The sequence below is a fragment of the Drosophila montana genome, unplaced genomic scaffold (assembly GCF_035044405.1).
Source record: "Drosophila montana isolate Dmon_TW-CO22-7 unplaced genomic scaffold, ASM3504440v1 contig_2481_1, whole genome shotgun sequence".
NCBI classification, from domain to species: Eukaryota; Metazoa; Arthropoda; class Insecta; order Diptera; family Drosophilidae; genus Drosophila; species Drosophila montana.
In genome coordinates this window covers 1,432,661-1,450,741 of record NW_026997351.1, presented here as the reverse complement: position 1 = coordinate 1,450,741, position 18,081 = coordinate 1,432,661, and the positions used below count along the sequence as shown (strand labels likewise).

At 39.9% G+C, this 18,081-nt stretch overlaps 1 protein-coding gene across 1 annotated transcript in view; it reads right to left on the bottom strand.

The window, feature by feature from the left end:
- LOC135428487 (uncharacterized) overlaps window positions 1-18,081 on the bottom strand; it is a 56,448-nt gene that overhangs the window by 16,851 nt on the left and 21,516 nt on the right. Inside the window, exons 2-3 of the mRNA XM_064682530.1 lie at window positions 12,823-13,284; window positions 8,480-8,659 (exon numbers count right to left, since the gene is read on the bottom strand). Of these exons, the coding sequence (XP_064538600.1) occupies window positions 8,480-8,659; window positions 12,823-13,275 (633 nt within the window). The 5' untranslated portion in view covers window positions 13,276-13,284. The remainder of the gene's footprint in view (window positions 1-8,479; window positions 8,660-12,822; window positions 13,285-18,081) is intronic.

Sequence of the window (18,081 nt, the reverse complement as noted above, 5' to 3'; positions counted from 1 at the left end):
GCAATCAGCACATGGCCCATGGCCAAGTGAGATCTCAGCTAATTTCCTTTGACTGAGAGCGCAATTTGCATGGGCCGACTGTGCCGCCCGGTAAATGGGAATTAAATAAGCCTTAGACAAGCCCACGCGCGCAAACAGAATGGTCGGGCTCCTAACAAAGTTACATTCATAATAATAACAATAATGATGGTTATGATAGAAAGAGAGAGGGAGCAAAATGAAAAGAAAATACGCAACCGAATGGGGCACCCGCCGGCGGGCCACTTCGATTTCCGGTTGGAGCGGAAATCGCATTTACGGTCATGTGTGCGCAAGTTTCACAAAATTGTTATATTAGTCCGCAAAGCAAATACCAAGGAAACATTTGATTAGATTCGGTTTTTGAATGCCACTGCATAAAAGAGCTACAACACAGCAGCTATACATTCAAATGCTACTGCGCAAAAGTTTCTATTTAAACTATTTGTCAGTACTTTTTCAAACTTTAAATAACATATCAAAGGGAATTTGCAATTTGAGGCGCAACAGAAGATTTCAATGAAAAGAGCTCACTTGTTAACTTTAACGGCCGCATTAATTGAGTAGGCAGGCAAATTTTTACTTTTCTTCTCATATTCTAATTAGCTAAGCTGTGTGTCAAAGCCTTACCAGGCAGCTCAGCCAACTGACGGGAACATTTGACAAGAGGATACAATTACAGTGCTGCCACCTTGCAGAGATGTGCACAGCAGGCAGTGACAGTAGGAACATTCTCGCATTCTCGTGTGACCGACTGCGCAATGCTCTGTTCACAGTGTGAGAGCCTAAACATTTCATCTGACAACCGGACATGCATGAGTATATATTTAAAGTAGCATATATAGAGGCGAATATACTCGCCTTCTGTTTGTCAACAGAGTATTTGAATTGCTCGATCTGCGTTGCCAAATGCTTGATAAGATGCTGCCAACTTATCAATGCTATCGCCGACGCCAATGCATCTCATATTTGACTGCTAGTCATATCTTAAATACCCTTTCAAATAACATAGACATCGCTTTCTGAGTCATGTGGCAACAACTAAGTAGCTGAACAGAATGAAAAATTTGATAGCTCGAAATATTGTTGGTGAATAGTAGATTTTTGTTTGTTTTTTGGCCTTTAAGCTTTGTTATTCATTTTCCGTCACAACATTTTTGGTTGAATTTCGCGCTTCAATCATCGTCGGCGTCAAGTTTCCGGGAACACTCTGGCAACGGTCTGGGGCCGTGCTGGCAACCACCCCGCAGACATACGCCAGCTAGTTAACATGTCAAATGGTTTGCACATCAATTTCAACGGAATGCAGAAGAAGCTGGCGCTTGGGTCGCTGCATTTCCCGCTAAAGGAAACTGCACAGCTCTACTCGATCTTCAAGGGATCCAGTCGAAAGCTATGCAGCCTTCCACGGTTGGGCGCAATGGACCGGACTCGGGGGGCGTCGGTGACCTCGTATCAAAATGTTGTCTCCATGCCAAGCAAGCGCAAGTCGTCGGAACCCAGCCAGCCTAAGGCTGTTGCCAAATCTTTAAAGCCATGTCTGAAGCAGGCAAATGGACCGAAACGCCGCAAAGTCGTGCGATTCAGCTCTGACCTTAAACTCTACAAAAATTGAATAGTAATCCGATATTTGGAGGTGATTGTTACCGAATAACCAAAACCATCTATGTTCATCCAAATGTGTGTTGATTTCAAAAAAGACAAATCTCAATACAAAAGTCAAAAAAGTCCAACAGCAGCCCGTTGTTCTATTATCTGATTTTCTAACATTTTATTATCTTTCTCTTTTTAATTTAGTTAGTTAGTAATTTAATTCTCTTTTTAATTTATTTGATAGAAAGCTAGCTTTCGCATAGATTCGAATATTAGATGATTAATGGAAATTCAATGAATAATAATTTTTTCTTCAAGTTAACTTTAACAGTCACATTAATAGGCAGGCAATTTATTGTCGTATATTTAAATAAGCCAACACATTAAGCTATAAACTGGCATAAAAGTTGGCTTCAAAGGCCAACCAAGACCTTCTAAGTTGACCCGAATGAACTAGGGATCGCGGGAGTGCCTTTTCTAATGCCAAGTTTAATCTCGTGCCCCTTTGAAGCTCGTGATCCCCCCATAAAAAATGTAATGCATACGCACACTTAAATATCACCAACTGAACCTAGAATATTCGTTTCGGGTCACACAAGAATTTTAGCATAGCCCCGCCTTTGGCATTGTGTCCCCCCTTCACCCACGCTGTCGTGTTGCCACGCTTGTTTACGATTTGCCGTTTCTTTTTGCGTAGTGACTTCTATTTTCATGACTCGTGGCCTGTAGCATAATTTCGTTTTCCATGCGCATATCCGGGTAAGTTCAATGGTTAATAATGAGGATGGGGCGGAGAGTGTGGGTGATGGCCTGAGGATTAGGAAACGCTTCGTGCCAAAGTCAATGCGGGCAAGCGGATATTCGTAACAAGACCTTGCTCAAAAACAACAACAACAACAACAACAACAATAACTAAAACAGCGAGAATAACAACAATGGAATCGTCGTAAACAAATAAATAAACTCGAACCACGTTGTTGTCAGCCAAGGGTGTGGCCAGGACTAGCAGGACTCTGCATGCACGTCAATGCATTGTTGTGCGAGCATTTGCGCCTTTTGAGTTTCATTTGCCGAACATAGAGAAGACACACAAACTTTCAGCTAAGCCAGTTATAAATCCCTTTGCCGGTTCTTGTTCTTTTTGACTCACATAACTTGTTATTAATTGACAGACTGCGGTCGAAATTCTCTGACAGTTTTATGCGAAAATGTTAATTTAAAAAAAAAAAACACATTTGAAACAAGTTAGAGTTCTCTATTAGGGAATGCTCGACTAGCATATACGCTGTACACAGCGACAAGCTGACGTTTCATATGGATATTGATGAATGGGCATACAGACACGATCACCCAAAAGCTGTAGCTCCGCTTCTTCTTCACATTTGCCACTCACAATGCATGGGATATTCATTCTTGATTATCTTCGGTGCTTAAAGTCCGATCTTTCTATATATACCAAAGTGCCCGGCTCTTCCTTTAGAAGACAAGTTTTGATTGAGGAGGATGTGAGGAGGTATACAAAAATATAATATCATAATATTATATATCTGTTAAAAAAAAACCATGAATATTGGAGGAGACATGAAAAGGAATTATTAACTCGTTCTGAGTAACAGGAAAATATATTTAAAATTTCTAGTCCCTTTGTAGAACAGACGGACGTGGCTAGATCGACCCGATCCGTCGTCTGCGCTCTGCTGCATGTTTCATACACTTGCACAGAACTATGATGCCCGTTTTAGCCATTTCAAATGGGTTCGGGGCATTAGAAGTAAAAAAAAAGGAAGGGGATAGCATTTACGCCACACAATATCAAGCTTATGACAGATTGAACTTGATGTAGGTAAAAAGGTTGGTTTTTTTCCACTATACTTCGAAACAAATTTGTTTCGGCGTTGACATTTTCATTGCACAACACGGGGGGCGGGCACTTGGACGCGAACTGGGACCAATGAAAATATAAAACATTTTCAATTTGAGCATATTTTTTTGCAATTTTTTTTGGCGCAAAAACTTTTTGGCATATTCTGACAAAGATGAATAAAAGTTGACCATGCGATGAAGTTGCACAGCATTCCACCGGCCGGGCCTGAACTTGAACCTGCAACTCAAACCGAAAGCTTGTGCTCAAGCAGAAGGGAGACTTTCAGCCATTAGCAAAGAGTTTAACTTCAACGCAAACTTAACAAATTTATCACGTTGCCGATCGATAAACCGATTAAAGGCTACCGAAACAATTGCACATGCAATGTTAAAAGTTTTTCAAACAAATAGAAACTAAAATCGATAAAAAAAAGAAATACATATTGTGTAAATAGTAAATACATAAGTATTTACCCGTAAGTACATATAACTAAGTTAAATTCTGTTCTCGCAGCCAGTTCAGGTTAAGTCAAGATGCAAGGAATGTTATCATTTTCATGCCTGCCAACCGGTTCGAGCATGATACATATGTCAAGTCTGTTGTTGGTTCGGCTCACGAGCTAAAGGTTCGGTTCGTGAAATTGGTTTTCAACCTGTATCAAACTAGGCTCTGGATTTGGTTCGAGCCTAGGTTCGTTCTATTTTTGACAGTTGCACATAAACTTATTCGTATTTAGATACTAAATGTATTGTCAAAAATTAAAAAGAAAACATTGCAATTAAATTTTCTAATATCTAAAAGCAATTTGTTGGGAAAATACAGTTCTGTTCAGCGTAAGCCGCGGCTGTCCTTCATCTAACTAATTCCATATAAGTTTCGCTCCATGTTTCGTCCCAACCCGAACTCTTCAGTTTGATATACAGAGCTTTGGTAAAGGGCATATACAACCTTTGCCCAGAATATGTATCCTTTTCGGCAAAGGATTAAGCAAATGCTTTGCTTTTAATTGATGTAGAAATATGTTTAGTTGCCTTTGTGTACGTTGGAGCTACCGATGAAGCCGCTTTAAATTATAGACTCGGCCAAAAAAATTCTAAATCAAAATTCATATCTTTTTTTTTTATATTTTATTAGAATGAAGCCCTACGGTTAAAATTCATATCAAAAATGATTTCCGAATATCATTGTTAATCACAGACAGGACATAAAGGAATGTGTTAGGAATGCAGGAACACCATGAAATCGCTTGCCACATTACGAATCAAAGCTCACATTGTCGGTGAGCGAGCGGGTGCCCGTAAATGTCTGTATGTGTATGTGTGGGTGTGCGTGTGCGTGTGTGTGTGCGCATGTCAAAGCAATTTGTTGAACCCAAATAGAAATACCAAGCCAAATAGCACATCACTTCTACCCTCTTCAGCAGCAATTTGGCCATTACGTATACGTAAAATATTCATAAATTGCACATGAGGCGAACCCAAATGAGATAATAAGCCCTCCACCAGCAATGGGTATCTAAAGCGGGTTCAGGCCCGATGCTATGCGAGGCGTGTCCTTATGGTTGTTGTTGTGTGTCTTTTTGTCTGGGTCCTAGCACTGCGAACAAATTAAGCATACGCATATATGCATGTGTATTGAATTAATGCTATTATTGACGACTGATTGAGTTTGACTGCCTTATGAGTATGCACACACACAATCACACACACACACACACACACACACACACACTCGCCCAGCACATAATGATAATCGACATTTGGGCATAATTATTATAAATCGTCGCAATTATCATTAGACTGATTATTATTATTATCGCTACACAAGTAGTTATCGTTATCATCATTAGCTTGGTCATCATCCTTGGAATGGTCATCATCGTGTCGCATGTGTCACTTGTTGCTTGCAGGACGTCGGCTGTTATGTGCCCCAGACATTCACTGAATTGCCATATAAATTATACAAATTGTCGTTTGCCGTCCCCAGAAATGTATAAGTATATAGCTTCTGCTTCATAAATACCGCATATAATTGCCAACAAGCCACGCAAACAACTGACCCAATCATGATATATGAGCTGACCTGAGCGTTTCGCCCCATGGCTGGACTACTGAACGGCTTGGCTCTCAGCGCTACCTGTTCGACCCAAAAAGACTGCCACATCAAGCACATAGGTGCAACTGGCAAGTGGCAAATGGCAAGTGGCAAGTGGCCAGCGGCAAGTGGCAAGCAATATCAAGTCCCAATTCTCAACATGGCCGCCCGCACCACTTCATTAGCCTGCCTAGAATAAATATATTTATTATTTTCGCTCTTAGTGCACTCTCTTATTTAAGCTCATAAATTAATTTTTAATATGTGAGTGCGGCAAATGTTGCGGGGCAGTGCAGGGCCGGGCGGGGCGGGGCGGGGCTCTAAATGGTTATTACTATAATTTCCGGTTTGCCAGTCAATATTTGAGATATCTATATGCATATTTCCATTATTTTAATGCAAAATGCACTAACTGAAATAAGTTACCTTTTATCTAATTTGAACTTTTGAACTTTTTAATTAAAAGCAAAAACTTGTTCAGTACCCAAAAACCCAGAATAATAACTGGAACAACTACCCACAAGTGCAAAATAAAAACCAGATAGTAAAGATATATTCGGCACGCCGAAGATATAATACCCTTGCCTTTTGCAGATATGTGAGTATAGTGATGCTGACAAATGCTGACTTTGATAAGAATATATCTTGGAAAACAGATTATTTTGCTATATAAGAACCTACTTTTCGACCGATAGTTCCTCTGCGGCTATATGATATACTGGTCCGATCCGGCCGTTTCCGACATATGTTTTGCCCGCAACAGAAAGACGGATCTATGCAAAGTTTCAAGGCAGACGGGCATGACCATCTCAAGTCAGCTGTTAATGCTGATCTAGAATAATTCTATTTTATGGGGTCGGAGATGTCCCCTTCTATGCGTTGCATATTTCATGACAAAATTATAATACCCTCTACATGGGTATAAAAAGTACTCTATAATAGGGAGTGCTGTTTCGCACCATTTTCTGTTAAAAATATTCCGATGCACATTGGTATTAAATGCTCATAAATGATACTTATAATATATCAACTCTATCGATGATTTAAAATACAAGTTTTTACTTTTAATAATTATAAGGAAAACTATTTACAGGGTATACAAAATGCAGTTTAACGGCTGCTTTCGATAATTATCGGCACCAACCAAGCAAGGCATAAAAAGGCCAGGTCTAAAAATACCCATACGCACCTTCTCATACACACGGCGGGCAAGATAGAGAAAAAGATAGAGAGGGAAAAGGACAGTAGAGAGAAACATGAGCACGTTGAGTGTATCAAAAAGTTGCTACACTTTATGGCCCATAAATATTTATGTGCGTTGTTGTCGTTGTCGTGGGCGCACTTTAAAGCCTCATGTTGCAAATATTTTGGCAGCAAAATAGAAACGCAGTTGACAAGCCATGTTAACGAGTTTCAAATTGGCCCACACACCATCACACGTGCTTACAGCCAGACAGACGGAGGCCCCCGCCTGCCGCACCGCCCCCACCCAGAGAAGCGGGCCAACAATGTTGGGCGCCTCGCAATGAACCGCTGCAGTTGCCATTTGCCAGTTGCCAGTTGCCAGTTGCCATTTGCCAGTTTCTAGTTGCTAATCAGACCGCTGGGGCTTTCCCAGACAATGACGTTGTGGATGCAAACGAGGCGACAGCGCACATTGTATAACAAATATTCCGGATGCACATGAGACACACTAAGCCCACTGAACCATTACGCGAACCGAAAACCAACACGATAGTAGGAGTGAAACATCACCTTCCAATTCCAAAAGAAAACCTGGCGGAATTTGAAAATATCTAATTATCATTGAAAATCTTAATCAGGCAAACTTTTATACATATATTACGCAATCTTCGATCTTCGAAAAAAGCTCATAGCTAGTTTTATCTGAATGTTATCGATAACAGTCATCGGTAATGGCCAATGGAATCGATGCCTTCATGTATCGGAATGTTATCGATACCAGTAGTCGATTATTGATATTAGCATTAGGCTGAAACTTGTCTAGTGATGTGAGTTAAATAAGAGTTGCCAATGTAATCGATGCCTTCATGTATCGGAATACTAGATATATATACAAATTCCTAAAGCTGCAATTATAAACGAAACTTAATTTTATTTTGAAGATTTTTATATTATTTTTCCCATAATAGTTGATGAATTTCATTTCAAAGTCAAAAATAAACATCAATTGGTTCCAATAAAAATCGCTTTCATATATCACAGAAGAAGGCCTACTTTCAAGGCCTCAAGATCTAAACAGTATATATATTCCATAACAGACCAACAAGAATAGCAAAAAGTTCGAAAAAACGTAGTTTTCAGAAATTGCAAAAATGACAATATGATATTTTGACTTAATTAAAGATTTTTCAATAAATGCCATGGAAAGTTATTGGCATGGCAGAAAAGAGACAAATTTTAGATAATTGTTATTTTCGGAATAATAATAATTATTATATTGGAAAATTCAAAATAAAAATCAAGTTTAATTGCTATTGCGAAATATTTCAGTAGAAATCGAAAAATTTCTGTTAAGAACAGATTTTTATAATAGAAATATGTGACCGATTAAAATTGATTGATTTTAAGCAGCAATTTTTGGCTAAAATTCAGTTTCTATTCTTTGGTCGTTGTGAAATATTTCTTCCGAGAATTCCATGAACTACATAAGGAGCAGATAGAGATTTTCATTGCCTGCAAAGGTCGATGCTTTGCCTGTCAAGTAGCTCAGCTTAATGCTTTAACGGTCTGCTGAATTCACTTTGATCTAGGCAGGTACAAAAAGCACACATTCATATATTCGCACGCACACACACACACAGTTACAGCCAGAGATACACACATATGACATCGCGTAATTTTTAATAAAGCAACACGTTAAGCTTGTTCATGTTCATGAATACTCACCCCAAGCTGCACGTAAATCGTATATATTGGATAGGGCAGGGCAATCACCATCCCAGTTAGCCAGGTGGCACAGCAGCAGACGAAGCCGGGTATGCGCCCCTTGAGCGGATCGTTTAGCCAGCGCATGCGATCCCAGGCAATCAGGATGTGCGATATCATGGCAACATGTAGCGGTATGTCCTGCAAGCACACAAACAAAGATATACCAGATTAGGGGGGTGAGGTGGGGGTGGGCAGTTATGGAAAAGGCAAAAGCTGGTGCTGGCTGATTCCTCAGCTTTGTTAACTTAGTCGAATGGCTCAGGCAAACATTTTTCGGGCGTGTGCGGTGATTGAAACAAATTTGTTTGCCTCTGATTGTTGTTGCACCAATGAAGCAGGCTCGGCTCGCTTGGTTGCGCACTCCCATATTTACTCATCTATGTGTATGTGTATGTGTATGTGTACGTGTATGTCTATGTGTATGTATGTGTATGGCAACATCTTGTTATGCTCGAATGGCGAAATCCAAAAGATTTGCCCGACTATCCATTTTCGGCTAGGTCTTCGTTTTGTTTATTTATTTGCTTGAGTTCAGATTGGATATTGTGACAACACCTCACGCATATACGGGTGTGCGTGTGTGCGTGCGTGTGTGTATATCATATACTTAACAGATTGTCTTGCAATGGGCAATGGTCAGTCTATACGTCTTGGCATAACCAAGTACCTAGGCGAAGCCATGGACAACAAATCTTTTGGCTGTCGAAGCTTTAAAACCTTTGTAGCATTAATATTGTATACTAGTCTACTTGTTAAACATATTAATCCAGATTAATCTAGTAAGTGAGGCTAATCGAATATGATGGAAACCCAAACGGTAGTTGTAGGAAATATTTACTCAAGCTTGCTTTTGACTCAAAAGTGAGCACTAGCCCGGTTTTAGAAAAGGACAAAGGACAGCAACAATCGTTCATATATAAATGTGCTGTGTGAACTTAGCTTGTTAGCCAGGCAAACGTGAAGTCGCTGGTTCAAATCACGCAGTAATTTCTAATTTAACCATTATTTATTTTGTTGACTTTGTTATTAAGTAAATATGAAAAAAAGAAATGAAAAGGGGTCGAAAATAAATCGGTTTTATCGAACATAATTCAAATTTTTCTTTGAGGATTCAAGTATTTCGACCTACTACCCTCTTGTGATTTTGATCTGATTGAATGTTCCATAGAATATTCTGTATTAGACTTTTATTTAAGCACTCATATTCTTGGCTAGTGCTATTCTAGAAGAGTTGGGCACTTGGAGTTGACTGAGTGACAAGCAAATTCACCAGCAAGCATAGTAGCGCCAGGACAGGACACACAGGAATGTTAAACAATATATGCTCGTAAATGCAATGTGCATTCATTTTGGTCTGACTCGAAATAAAGAAATTTAAGGCATCATCGAAGTGAACTGTAATGTTTGTGGGCTGTGGCATCAATCAATTCCAATGCTGGGGCAAGACGCGCAGGGCTCGCACACACACGCACACAAACACACGCACACGCAAAGATAAATGTGTGCGTAAATGCCACAAATATCCGTTTGCTATTTGTCGCCCATTGTGATAGCAATCAAATCGGATCATATCCGTTGCCTACGACTTTGTCTCCCGTCTCTTTGCCTATTTGCCTCACCGTCTGCGTCTGTAATACAATCTGAACCAGCAGCTAGCATGTAAAGGCTGCATTTCAAAATTGAGCACATACATATGATATTATTGCTTTGTGTACAAGGTGCTACTGTTTGTATTGCTGCGCATTTTACTCAGTGGCTGTGCTGCTTCTTGCCCCTGGGCCCCACAAGATGGGCAATGCATTCTTGAATAAGTTTGGTGTTAAAAGTCCGTTTTCTATGAAGTTTTCAGGGCTTAAATATGACACTCAAATGTATGTATATTTCCTTTTAAAATAGGATTTATTCAATTTTGTGAAAAATTGAGGGATTTATCCAAAATGAAAAATATACTTAAGCTGTGTACACTGTAAATTTGTTGTGTCTGGCTCTCATGATTTTCAGGTAACAGATAAACATTTCACCCGTTTTCAATGAATACAGAAATAAGATAAATAAAAAGAAAAAACATTAATCGATTTATCGAAACTTCTACTCCTGTCATGTAACATTTATTTTCGCCAAACGCCGAGACAAAGGCGAGCCGAGGACGTTAAATAAAAGTAACAAAACAAATTGAATGAGAGTAAATTTCGGTTTTTCGCCAATGCCTTACATTTATACACAGGCATGTGTATATATAGATCAGTGTACCTGCAGCTGTGAGACGTGTCAATCATTGTGGCTTTGACAATAAGACGCGGCAGGAGCTTTTGCATGGGTGCTGGCAATGTCACAGGTGACAAGGGGAACAAAGTGTTGAACCAAGTGTGGACTGTCAAATCACTTAGGATAGGTATCGTTACGGTCTTTTGATTTTCAGGTGCGCTTAAAAAAGAGCCTGACATGCCAATTAGGTTCAGTTGGTAGCCCTTTGGCTGCCACAGAAATGAGAAAAGCCTCGGGGATGGGCGCGTGTTGTGTGGAGTCGTGCGCGTTTGGGGAATCGAATCGAATTGTGTTTTGCAGTTAAAAAGCTCACAAAATAATGCAACTTTGTAGCTCAAGGATAAACTACTTCTTGTTTTTTCCATAAAGGGCAAAAGTGTTGTACTCGTGCAGAGGCAATTGAATACGTCTCCGAGCTCATAGCAGATATACATATCTCTGGATATGTCCGAATTTTTGAATGTCCATTATAGTCGCTCCTCTTTAAACCAGCATAAATATATATATGTATATACATATATATATATATATCCCAGACGGCCAAATTGGACCACTATTTGAAGCATTTTTGCATTTCCTAAAGGAATAATCGTTGAAAAGTAATGCAATAATAAAAGCTTTTCCGAGCAAATGTCCACAAGCGTAAAATAGGCTTCGTTCTTTCATATCAAGCTGCAGCTTATGAAGTGCATCTGAGACAAATGTTTACATTTTGATGCATACACATTAGACTTACTTTTGTAATTAAATACTTGGAAATTTACAAATGTGCTTACATACGGACCGAGTTTTTTATTATTATTTAAAATGTGTATTTGTTGACTTGAGGATTAGTTGTCACAATGGAATAATGAATTCTAAATGAGTTGGTTTTCCAAAAAGCAATTAAATTTTCCATTAAAGACCAACCAAATAGCAAGAATCTTATATTCATATTTAAATCAATAATGGCACTGGGGCGAGGTTGACAATATTAAAAGTATCAAATAGCGCTTTGTTCTACTGTCTTGGCGTATAATTAATTAATTGAAGCTATTATTTCAATAACAGCAGTTGAGTGTCATTTTCGGAATGCCGAAATTTAAATACCCTGCAAACAAGTGGCAATATAACGGTTTAATACTCTGATAAAATACAACTCCATTACCGTTATATCGTTTTTTATGCGAGCTATATTACATATATGTGAATCGGAAATATTATATCCAAACATTCTTGAGTAGTCGAATTTATTAAATTTCTTCCGCAAAAACGGAATCCGCAAACTGAATCCGATCGCTATTTTCGATAGGCACTAGTCATCGCAAGGCCAGTGTTGGTCAACGGTATGTGACTCATTGCGAAAAGATAAAACGATATGCTCCACCAAAGTAATATGCAATTTATGTTATATCCAATTCAAACGAAATAAGAAACCATAATCTGTTGTAATTAGTCAGTGCTGAATTACAAACGAAATACAAATTTATGCATTTGTAAAGATTTAAATCAAAGCCAGTGTGGGACTATTGTGAAATGGAGCTTATATTCGAGGCATTAAATTCACGAAAAGCTGCACAGACAGCTTAAATCGCAATAACCAGTTGAATTCATTGTTTGCAGTTGGTTCATATTTTAGTGCTTTATTGGCTCTTAACTGTTTCCCTGACCAATCTCTACTTTGTTTCTAGCTGTGTGCTTGGTAGCCTGCAGTGCACCACCCCCACTCCACACTCCTCCTTATCGTTTGCACTGCAATTCTGGCATTGTGTGCGGAACAGAGGAGCGAACCGATAAAGCAGACTGCGTTAAGTTTATTAACTTGTCGTAGTGCCATGAGGTTTATCGGCTCATCTGGCCTGCTGGCAGCCTTACAACGTTAGTCCAGAACGTGAATTGGCCGAGACCGGAATAAGCCAGGGAGATAGATAGATAGAGAGAGAGAGAGAGAGACAGGGGGAGAGCTCAGATAACAATGCTCGTGAGTAAGTTTAATTAAAATTTGCTGGAGCCAACGTGCTGGCCGGCTGGGAGTAATAAGTAACATTGGCACTCACCTGAAGCATGGGCAAAAAAAAACACAGGAACTGGCCAAATATCCAGTTCTGGAGCAGCATAACCATCAACGAAATGGGCAACACCAGGGCGCACTGCACAACATGGCAGAAGGCCAAATTGATGATAAACGAATGCGTGACATCCTTGTAGAGCCGATGGTACATGATGTACACAATGATGGCAATATTGAGAATAACGCCCAGCAGCGCCAGGATCGCATACTGGATGAGAAAGAGCCAATAGACCGATTTAATGCTAGTCTTTAGTATCGGGCCATTGAACCGCTCCATATCCTCCGTACTATTGTTATGGCCGGACAGCAAGTTTGCTATCACCAGTAAATACTTGTCCGGTACTTCCTTCCACTTCTCGGCACTTGCGTCCGCCTCCAGTTGAATTTCGTCGTTGCCAGCCACTTGGGGCGTGGCCACATGATGCTCAGCGGGCGGCATTTTTACCACCTGAAATAGAAGACAACAGCAGCAAACACTATGAATATTTGACAAGACAGGTAAGCCCCAACAATGGCCAACCAGCGGGGGACTGAGAGCTGGAGGAGGTACTCTAACAATAGTTGGATCTTACCTTTCCTTTAGCATAACGCATGCAAAAAAAACAATTGCATTTGTTGATTGAAAGTGGTAGGTAGGGGGAGGAGGACGGATGTGCTGCACAGTTCGTTTTGTCAAGTTATACAAGACACACACACAATTACCTGTGCATGTACACCCGACCAAAAAATTAAGTGAATAAACGGCTTTGCCGTTACAGATAAAGAGAAAGTGACTTTTAATCCTGAAATTGCAGAGTAACAAAAGGAGAAATAGAAAAAAAATGTAAGCACAGTGGTCACACGCTAATGGGAAAGGCTTTGCTCCAGAACAAATTAAAAAAATTGTGGTCTTCAAATGACATTTCCCAAAAAAGACAAAGAATAATAATTTACTGGCAGACTTCATATATAGCAGCGTATTTTATATTTTTATTATTATTTTAAGTACACTTTGAATTTGTCATTTATTTTCACAGAATCTCAAAGCCCAACGGAGTTCGTCTTTCTCCAATTTATTCGCATTGGAAGTGAGAGGCGCAGCTTTAATGCTTTTGTACATAACATTAGTAAGTAGCATGTATGTTTGATTTTAATAGGAATTTCCATTTGTTAAATATTTGACAAGTGCTTTTTCAGTGTTGCCACACTGCGGTTACTTTGACCATGGCAACACCAGCAATACTTTGATGGCTGAATGCGTAAATTGTTTGATCCACGCGTCAGCTTGACAATCGGCTGCACTAACCGAGTGCTTGTTAGGTAACATGGACTTAAAAAGTAACATGGGAAAATAGGCTAGAATGCTTTTGTTTGCTTTAGCTAATTGTTGCCGACAATTTTGTCGGCTGGCTTGAATGCCGTCGGTGGCATTACGTGTATAAAATTTCTATTCATTCATTTGATTCATTGTTTGCCTGTCGCTTTGCAGTTCTTTATTTTTTTTTGTTTTCGTTTTCGTTTTTTCCCCTTTTTTTTTCTATTTTTCCTTTTTTTTGTTGCAGTTTTTGCAAGTTACGCTTGGTTTTACTTTGTTTGCTATTTGCAACGGAAATTGCCAAAACCATTTCAAACGGCGCTGCACCGACATGCTACATTATATGGAAATTGAAAATCTGAATGCGGCGTGCTGAACAGAACGTCTGTCCATATACATATATGTATATATATATACTATATACTGGTGTAGTCCTGGCAGTACGTCTGTCAGCTGTGCCTCCCACTGCCTACCTTCTTTATATGGCTGTCTAGTTGTCTGTCTCTATTAAACAGCTCGCGTTGTGGGGACTTATTCAAGTGGTGTCTCCGCGTGTAGCACATATATGCCTAGACCATATATTTATTCACATAGGGGAATGTAATACCAAAAAACGGATATTTACGGTTAGCCGAACATTTTATACCCTTAATTTAAAAATCAATGCTAGATTTTTTATTGCAAAAACTGATGTGACAGCTACATGATGTGATGAACTATATAATAGGACTGGGAAATTGTTCTAAACATTTTTTTTTAGCCGCTAAATGGGAAATTCTTTACTGCAAACACTGTCAAACCAGATATACAAAATAATATAGTTTTGAAACAACCTTAAAGAAATACAACTGAAGGATTCAGGCTTTTCGTACTTTTCCGTACTTTACCAATATGCACCACGATGGAAAAGCTAGCAAAATATTGGCGATAAGCGATAAACACAGTTATCGACATTTATAACACAATCGATAGTGACTCCATTTAAGATAGTTTTTCAACAATCTTAAACTTACGCTATATAGCTCAGATAGCGTTAAAACTGGCTGTACTCTGCCAATATGCCTTAGGACAGAAAAGCCTTGAATATTGGCGATATCCATCTCTAGTGTCATCGATAGATCATATCTATCTGATCAAGCTATCGAGTGACGCATGTGCTGTGCATAATTTTTGAATTGTTCTTAATGTCCATTTTACCACACAACATCACAATTTGATTGTCTTAACTCCTTTTGGCCCATTTCTCAGCATCGCTCTCGCCAACACCTTTTGCCTCGGACTCGGCGGCATCACTGGCTTCATTGGGTTGTTGGCTTTATTGTAGGTTCTGCTCCCTAATATAGCGAGCAGTGCGATGTCAATGTGGCAAGCTGCGTAAAAGAATTGTAGCACCAGCTGCCAGGGTATAAACATAAGCTTGTTTCGGGCCTACGGCGGCTCAAGAATTTCAATCTAGATGGCTAGACAATAACAACAACAGACACAACACACACACACACGTAGTGACTGTCGCGTGTATGTGTGTGTGTGTCTTGGCCAAATAGCCACAGCAGTAACCGCAGGCAAACAACACCAGTTGCCCCGCTCCGCTTGTCCTGAAAGCCGGCTTTTGCCTGGCCCATGTCGACATTTGCCAGTTGTCGGTGTTTTTGTACTTTCCAAGCTTCCGCTTTGCCTGCCGTATTTCACTTGTTTTTCTCTTCCCTTTTGCCCGTTTTTGTTTTTGTTTTCGTTGCTGTTTTTATTTTCCTTTTTAAGCAGCGACTTCCGTTCAATTTATTGTGCCTAATTTTTCTTCACTTACGAACAATATTTGTTTGTGAACGAAGCTGTTGTCTCTGGACTGTAAAGGGTGCCTCGGGTAAGGAAATGTCGGCTCGAAAGGCACCCAACTGATGTTATTGTCTTTCAATTTCATTCAAACCTAATTTCCAATTTACATTATATTGCGTTTTAATAAAGGACTAAAGCCAATTTTTGGAAAATATGAAGCACTGAATTTGCACTAAGTGAATGCGTTATTCTTAAACGAAATAAATTCTGTCTCACTTAGCCACCCTGTATGCAAAACGTATCCATTTAACTGTCAAGCACTCGCATAAGTTGCAATTACAAGTTGACAAAATAAGCCCCAATAATCAAATGCAAAAGGTGATTTTAATATAAACTTGAAGATCGAAGTTTTTCAATTTTTGAAGATTTAAGAACTTAACGCTTAAAGCTCGGACCGCTGGCAAATCAGTTAATATAAATTTCTAATTTATGCACACAAAGAGCTTAAGAAACTGTTTGAAATACTGGAGCACAAGAAATTTTGAATTAAAACAAATTATTAAAATTTTATTATAATTCAGAATTGAAAAAAATTATGTTCCGCAGCGTGAATTGTTTTAGTTTAAATAATATTTTCAAATTTTAATTATTTTTCTCAAAATTTCAAGTTTGAAAACTTTTCAAAATTGATAAAAAATGAATCTTGAGCTATTATAAGGAGTTTTCCTTGTCCATTTCCTGTGAGCCCATGCCTTGAGCACCCTATACAAAGTGCAGCAATGGGCGCTGACTGCAGCGGCCGCTCGGTTTGATGACCCATGCACTGGCAGCTGCTGTTGGTGCGCTTAATTTTATTTGAACAGGCCCGCACTTTTACCCCGGCCGCCCTTGGCCAAACAGGCATCAAACATTAGCAGTTTTTTGCCCTCTGTTTGTTGCCCGGGCGGGCCTTATCTGTGCCACGTTTGGGGGCACACACATGTGCCGTGCCCCTGCCCCTGCCCGTGCCCCTGCCGCTGCTCCTGACAGTGCCTGTCCAAGTCTCTGTATTTCTTTCGGCTAGCACGTTTGGTGCACCCTGTGCGAACGTTATGTGCCGACCGCCTGTCGAGTTTATTATCCCCTTCAATGATTTATGCGGCACTGACAAGCCGCATTACGGCCACAGGGTTCTCCCTGGGGGTACGCCCAGTACATTGCACCGTGCACCGTGCAACGTGCACCGTGCAACGTGCAACGTGCAGCGCGCAACTATCGCCCCAGTTACGCTTCAGTTCTTTTTTAGTTTGCTCATCTGCATTTGTAGTGGGCAGAATAACTCTGATTTTCCGCACTTGTTGAGCACTACACACCCACACACACCGACACACCGGCACCCCCCCCCCCCCACACACCCCCACATCCACACACATCCCGTTGCTGTCAATTTAGGTGTGTGGCCTCGTCAGTTCCCCAGACACCTATCTGCCAGCTGGCATATTTCTAATTTTATTAACACGATTTGTGTAACTTATGCGATCCTTAACTCTCTAATTTAAATAAACTTGCAAGCCGACTTTTGTGGATTTTTGTTGCGCCCTCTCTCTTTCCCCCACCATCTCCCTTCCACTCAATCCCTACACATTTTTGAATTGCCTCAAAATGTCGATAGACAACGTACATGCTGCGGGCTGCGGCTGCGACGCCTTTGGCAAAGCTCGAAAGTCAAGTCTGCGGTTTTTCTCAGGCATTTGCCTAGCATGTGCTTAGCCAGCTCCGGTGAAATTTCTGGAATTTTACCATAAATTCAAAATACTTTTTAACTAAAAGAAAAAAAAAAATATAAGTAAAGAAAATAAAAAGTGACTTGAACATTGCATAAAAGTCGGCAAGCACACTTTGCTCAACAGTTCCTAAGCAGTTTTAGCAAAAACTAAGCAGCTTACCACTTTTCAAGTCTGCTTTCTTGCAATTCTGTCAAAGTACACTGTCCATTATAAACTCTGTTTAGCGCAAAGCAATGCCAAGATGTAATATGCATATTTAAGTACTACTATACAAATTCAATGCTGCCAACGTGCTGTGCATTGTACATGTGGCAGCACTGGCAATAGTGTTGGTAAACGAAAACCAAAGCCAGCAAAATGGGCGAAAAGCAGAGTTACCGATTTAAAGTGTCATCGATAGATCATATGTAGG